We start from the raw sequence: 6785 nt of genomic DNA on the forward strand, positions 1-6785 counted from the left end.
AGGGAAAATCCCTACAGAAGGGTGACCTTCACCCCTTTACCAGAGGTCTTTGGGGGAGCACACCCTTCACCTCCTTGCTATGCCCTTGTTATAATGCTTCAACTCCTATATTATTTCCTCCTTTCTAATAGTTACTCCTTATATCTAATTCTATGTTCCCAACTTATATTTATTTATTTTAATTGCTCTCCACATAACGTAATATGCCATTGTCAAGTCCCGAGACCCACTGTCCCCTTCAAACTCCTCCGTCTGTTTGCTTAGTAACTGCGTCCAAAAGTTTTTTGCCCGTGGTCTCATTGTAAGCGGTGAGAGTTTTTCCATTTAGAGTGATCACTAGGTGGTCGAGTGGAAGCCATCTATACTGAATTTCAAGGTCTCTCAATGCCGTCGCTATTTCTCGTAGTCTGCGTCTTGCTATGAGAACCTCTGCTGGAATGTCGGCGTATTAAAAAATGATGGTATCCTCAAGAGGTAAACCCTGCTTTTCCCTTGCAATTTTAAAAAGTTTGTTTTTTGTCTGTACCTCTTTGAATTTGATTGCAATGTCTGGGGAGGCTTCTGCAGGAGCTCTTTTAGAAATGTTCAGCCGGAAGGCTGAGATAATAATATCTTCAGAAGTCCCTGCTTCCCCAGCTGTGAGGAGAGTCTGTTGCAGCCATTTATTTAAAGAAGCAGTGAGGTTTCCTGCTGTGCTGAAACTTGTTGACACTCCTCTAAGTTTGGCTTTCCTTTCTCTTAGTTTAGTTTCCTGTAGTATGATTTTATTTTTCATCCATGCCTCAAACTCTTTCAAGTCTTTCATCTCATCTGCTACTTTTCTAGCTGTCTGGTGTGCAGCTTCAGCCTTCCTTTCCGTTGACTTTAGTGCAGCGGTGAGCTCGTCCAGGTTCTTATTTATTGGTTCAGTTATATGTTTTAACTGTCCAAACTCTTTCTTTAATTGCCCAACATCACCACACAGAGTCTTTATTTCACTCTTAATTTCTTCTTTTATCTCTGACAAAGCATGCATAATCGTTATCTGGTAGCTTTGATCAGGCTCGCGTGCCATCCCCCCCGCAGATAAATCTCCTGCTCTGAATCCTCAGAGTCTGTGTTAATCTTCCTTGGAGGTCTTTGGGGGTGGTGGTGTCTTGGCTCCCTTCTTTCCTATAGTCTTTCCCATTTGTTGTTGTTCAGTTGCACAGTCGAGTCCGACTCTTCGTGACCCCATGGACCAGATCACGCCAGGCCTTCCTGTCTTCCGCCGTCCTCTGAAGTTTGCTCAACTTCATGCCCGTTGCATCTATGACACTGTCTAACCATCTCATCCTTTGCCGTCCCCGTCTTCTTTGACCTTCGGTCTTTCCCAGCATCAGGGTCTTCTCCAGGGAGTGCTCCCTTCTCATTGGGTGGCCAAAGTATTTGAGCTTCAGTTTCATTATCTGGCCTTCCAGGGAACAGTCAGGGTTGATTTCTTTTAGGACTGACTGATTTGATCTTGCAGTCCAAGGGACTCTCAAGAGTCTTCTCCAGCACCATAGTTCAAAAGAATCTATTCTTCGGTGCTCGGCCTCCCTTATAGTCCAACTCTCGCAGCCATACATGACTACTGGGAATACCATTGCTTTGACCATGTGGACTTTTGTTGGCAGGGTGATGTCTCTACTTTTTATCATGCAGTTTAGGTTCCTGGCATTGAAGTTTGTGTCAGCCTTGGTTTTGTTTGGAGAGCAAAATTGTTGTTCTTCAGTGGGAGTAGCAGGAGCCTCGAAGGGATGCAGCCAGCCGGAAGCTCAGCTACGCCCCCCCCCCCACTTTTAAAATCCTGATGCAAAATTGACTGGTGGTGGTTAAACTGAATGAAGGGAATGTGTGTGTACCTGACAAGGATGTTCTAATCACACACTCTGTGGTTTACAGAATGATTTATTTAACTTTCGGCTTATATACCGCTCAAACCCCAAAGGGTCTCTGAGCGGTTTACATATGATTTATAATACCTATCTAGTAAAGGTAAAGGTTCCCTTACTCGAAAGCCAGTCGAATCCGACTCTAGGGTTGCGGTGCTCATCTAGGGCCACATTAAAAGGGGAAGTGACTGCCTACCAGCGCCCAGGCAGCAGAGCGGGCTCTTGTTGTTGTTCGGCTCTTATTCCGGCGGGCTTTGGGTGTTGATGGTTTTTTCCGGCGTTCTTCCTGGCGCCTTGGAGCTGGTCTTAGTTCAGCGGCTTCCTCTGGCGGCCTCCTCCTAATGCGCGGCCACACGCCGGCCGCAGCCTCAGCTCCCATCCTGCTGACTCCGCCGAGCCGCCGTACCTCCATAACTCCGCCTCTGTCCAGGCTCCGCCGCTCGCTCGTGCTCACTGGGTTGCCAGGGCCGCCCCGCCGTCGCCGCTGTTGCCGCCTGCTGCACGCCCCCGCAAGGAGGAGGGTGCCTCCTGCCACCTAGGGCAGGTACCCAATTTATCTACTCGCAATTATGCTTTACGCTTTCCAGCCGCTGGGTGGGCAGGAGCTGGGACTAGGACCGGGGGCTCACCCCGGCCGTGGTGGGTCTCGAACAGCCTTAATGGCTGTTCACTTGATGTTACAGCAGGTGTTTTACTGCCCACGCCACCGTTACAGACAGAACGCCTTGATTTAGAAAAGTGCCTCTCTCCCAACACGGCTGCTGTTGGGGTGGCCACAGCCTCCAGGTCGGGCCTGGAGATCTCCCGCTCTGACAGCTGACCTCCCCGGGAGAAAGTGATGGGCACTGCCGAGGCCCCGCCCCTCCCGGACCCCCCCCCAAAGTCTCCCGGTGCCCCCCCCCCCCAAGCGAGCCAAGCGCTGCCTCCACTCGCTGCCCCCGCCCCCTTTCCCGCCTCACGACTCCAGGTGGCGTTTCCGGTGGCGCCGCTCTAGGCCTGGTCGTCGCCGGCGGAGGCCGGAAGTGCCGCTGAGGCGCATCGGCGGGGATCTCGGTCCCTGTCGCACGAACTTCCGACGAAGGCGGAGTTGGAGGCCCCCCGGCCCACTCTTCCGAAGCCGCTGGGGAGGGGGGGGGCTGCCGCCTGGGCCTCGTCGCGCCGGAAATTGCTTGGGGGGGCGTGGTCCGGCGGCGCCCGGAAGTGTCGCACTCGGGCGGTGGCGTGTGGGTAGGCGGCGCTGGTGGCGCCTGCGCGTTGGGCTTCTCTGTGCGGGAAGATGGTGCTCATCAAGGAGTTGTAAGTGGAGGGGGAGGGGAAGGGCCGCCCCCCCGCCCGGCCCCGGCCTCGGCCTCACGCGCTCTCTTCTCTCCCTCTCGCCCTTTTGCAGCCGCGTGGTCCTGCCCTGCTCCGTGCAAGAGGTGGGTGCCTCCCTCGCCCGGCGGGACCTGCCCCCGGATCAGCGCCCCCGACCGAAGGAATGAAACGGGGGGAGAAGGGGCGGGGGCCCGGCCCACAACCCCGCAGCTCACAGGGTGGGGTTGGGGGCGCGGAGACGGTCAGCCCTGGGGTGGGGAAAGAACCCCCATTGAAGCAGGGACCGGCGGATGGATGCAGACAGCGGGACGGCCTCGAAACCAACACCACAGCCAGCAGCTGTCCTAAGGGGGGGAAGAAAGCAGTACAAAATAAAAGCGCTAGGTTTTCCCACTGATGCTATACATTGCTTTTTTCCCTAGTATCAAGTTGGGCAGCTTTATTCTGTGGCTGAAGCCAGTAAAAATGAAACTGGTGGTGGTGAAGGGATCCAGGTTCTCAAGAACGAGCCTTATGAGAAGGATGGCGAGACGGGCCAGTATACCCATAAGATCTACCACCTGAAGAGGTATGGCGGCCCTGAGACTTCCTTGCATGCAGCACAGGGGTGGGGGGGGGGCTCCTCCTCCTCCTCCTCCATTATACCTGGGACCCAAAAGGGCTGAAGCTTCAACTTCCAGTGACAGTCTTGGCCCATCAGCTGAAGCCCTGGCCCTCCTCATTGTATTGCCTCTTTTCTTGCTGTTTTTGCCTAGCATTTGATGTGTGCAGAGATTCACAGGTGATACCGTAGGTGTCAGGGAGAAGGGGTTGCCAGCAGTCCCGAAGACTGCTGGGTGCTGGTGGAAGGTAAAAAAGCAACCACCTCTCTTTAAGGAGTGATAGGTAGAATACTTCAAGGTGTGAGATTATGGGAATTGGGGCTTTCAGCCTGAAGAGCTGGGGGGCTGTTTAGAGGCCACCGGTTTCTCCAGTGCCTGATCTGGAAACTTTGCTTTAGCCAGCTCCCTTATGGGGGGGGGGTGTTTTGCTGCTTGAGCCTACGGAGGCAGAGCACACTTTGGTTGTGCCTTCCTTTTCAGAATCCTTCTTCAGAGGCTTCTTTCTTTTTACAGATTCTAGATAATTCAGTTCAGTGGAGGAGGGGCACAACTGCTTGTTGGCTAGAGTAGAAATGTCTGTTCTATGGTAGGTGGTGTGTCCTTGAAAGCTGCCCAGATTACGTTGCAGCTGCCTCCTTTAACTTCTGGTGAGAAACATCTCCTTGGGAAGAATGTTAAAAAGGGAAATGGAACTCTTGTCGCGAGACCTACTGTCCTAACTTTTGCCTTCAATTCTTTGCAGCAAGGTCCCTGGTTTTGTGCGAATGATTGCTCCCGAAGGCTCACTGGTCTTCCATGAAAAGGCCTGGAACGCGTACCCGTACTGCCGGACAAGTGAGTGTCCCTGGCTGCCCAGTGGTTGGAGGCCAAGGGCCGGTGCAGTGCCTCCAGCTGTACAGGCTTCTGTGCAGTCATTTGAACATCAGGCTTTGGCAGGGGCAGTGCTTGCTGTAGCCTGTTCCTGAACCATGTTCTTAGCACCCAGATGAATTCCTGCAGGCTGCGGTTCTCTTGGCCCTGAGCATTTGCAGCCCACCCCTGGTGCGCCTGTGATCTGGGGATGGTGGCTTCCAGCTGGCAAGGCGCACACCTCACCTGGCGTAGGAGTGTACTATAGACATCCCATGTGGCTGAAGGAGTGAGAGTACCAGAGAACAGGGCCTGGGCTGGTGCTGCAGCCAGGGACTTGCCTGGGGGCTGGGCATCCCAGCAGCTTGAGTGAGAAGAACATTCTGTCTCCCTCCACCCCATGTGCATTGCCCGTACATGCAGCCCGTGGGGCAGCACCTCTGGTGTTTTGAGTAGGGTTATACGAGCTTGTTTCTAGAGGGGAATCCAATTTCAGTTTCTGTCCTTGGTTGACGGTTCCCATTCTCTCTCTCTCTCTCTGTATGTATTCCCGGGCTTCAGTTGTGACGGTGAGTACAGCTGTTTTGCTCTCGGAACAGCATTTAACTTTTGGCAGTTCTGAAATGTTTCATTCTGTGCGTTTGCGAGGTGGTTGGCAGGGTGGTACCTCTAGGGTGAAGGGGGGGGGGCTGGGTTTCCAGGCTGAATGGCTGCCGGGGCACATGCAGCAAGGAGAGAGAAGGGGCTTCCGGCCATGCTGTGAGTCTGGCCCCGGGTCTGTCTGGCCTCCAGCAGCCTGAGGTCTGGGCACGTGAACAGCAGGGAAGGGACCGAAGGGCCCAGTTCTTGGGGTGGATGTCCTGGACAGAGTCCCTGCCTGCTTCCCAGGAGACCTGGAGAATTACGGACCAATGGGGAGATGTTCTGGAGCACGCAGGGCCAGGCATTCTTGTTGTGTTCACCCTTTGGGTGACGAAAGGGCAGATTCCCCCCCCCCCCCCCCCTCCCGGTGGGGGGCCGGTGGGAGGTGTCGTTTGCTTCAGTGGGTTGGGGGGGGACTGATTGTTCTTTTGCACTCCAAGCTGGGGGGAGGGGCTTGCTTGGTTTACAGGCCTTGAACCTGTCTGGCCGCAGGTGAAGCTGCCGCTCCTCTCAGTTTTACCATGCCTGAGCAATGCTGGACACACACACACACCCCAAACACACGCACAGCTCACACCCTGCAGCTGCCAGCACCCCTACCCAGCCGCTGAACCCTTCAGCCAGGCTGGCTCCAGTGTCAGAGCCTGCCCAGAGCAGGGAGAGGATGAAGACTGGGTGGGGGCGGACTGATCAGGAGGGGGGGAGGGTCAGTCCCCACCACCCTCTGCTAATTCTCCCCACCCCACGAGAGAGGTTGGGGCCCAAGTCTGCCCCCTAAGGCGTCACCCTGCCCCTCGGTGTCCCTTGGGGCCAGAAGTGATATTTGAAATGGTTTATGGAGGAGTTTGCCTCGTTTGTTTCAGAACGAATACATGAAGGAGGATTTCTTCATCAAGATTGAGACGTGGCACAAGTCAGACCTGGGGAGTTCGGACAACGTAGGTTGGCGAGTGGGCTGGGCTGTTTGCGCGGCCTGCTGCTGCTGCTTGGCACCCTCGGCAGCTGGTCAGCACAGTGGAGGCACGCTCCTTCTCCTCCGGGGGCAGTGGTGGCCTTTGCGAGCCGTGCACGGGGAGACACACCCCCCACACCCCCGGGGCATTGGGATCCAAGGGGCCCCTGGCTCTGTAAGAGCCAGTTTGGTGTCATGGTTAAGTGTGTGGACTCTAATCTGGGAGAACTAGGTTTGATTCCCCACTCCTCCACATGCACCTGCTGGATGACCTTGGGCAAGCCGTAGTTCTGTCAGAGCTGTCCTTGAAAAAGAGCAGTTCCTGTCAGAGCTCTCTCAGCCCCACCTCTACCCCACAGGGTGTCCGTTGTGGGGAGGGGAAGGGAAAGGAGATTGTCATCCGCACTGAGGCTCCTTTGGATAGTGAAGGGCCATGCGGTATGAATCCAATCTCTTCCTCCTCCTCTCTGTGCTGGTTGGGTTGAGGGGCTTGAGGCCGCCCTCCCCTCCCGGGATGCCTTCTCTGGGGAT

At 55.1% G+C, this 6785-nt stretch overlaps 1 protein-coding gene across 1 annotated transcript in view; it reads left to right on the plus strand.

Annotated features, from left to right (window-relative positions):
* The first annotated feature begins 3113 nt into the window (after positions 1 to 3113).
* Positions 3114 to 6785, plus strand: part of PITPNB (phosphatidylinositol transfer protein beta) — a 14644-nt gene continuing 10972 nt past the window's right edge. The window contains exons 1-6 of the mRNA XM_015421271.1: positions 3114 to 3191; positions 3283 to 3313; positions 3632 to 3777; positions 4554 to 4645; positions 5222 to 5229; positions 6166 to 6240. Of these exons, the coding sequence (XP_015276757.1) occupies positions 3172 to 3191; positions 3283 to 3313; positions 3632 to 3777; positions 4554 to 4645; positions 5222 to 5229; positions 6166 to 6240 (372 nt within the window). The 5' untranslated portion in view covers positions 3114 to 3171. The remainder of the gene's footprint in view (positions 3192 to 3282; positions 3314 to 3631; positions 3778 to 4553; positions 4646 to 5221; positions 5230 to 6165; positions 6241 to 6785) is intronic.

This window comes from Gekko japonicus, unplaced genomic scaffold (assembly GCF_001447785.1).
Source record: "Gekko japonicus isolate JY-2015 unplaced genomic scaffold, Gekko_japonicus_V1.1 scaffold416, whole genome shotgun sequence".
Classification (NCBI taxonomy): Eukaryota; Metazoa; Chordata; class Lepidosauria; order Squamata; family Gekkonidae; genus Gekko; species Gekko japonicus.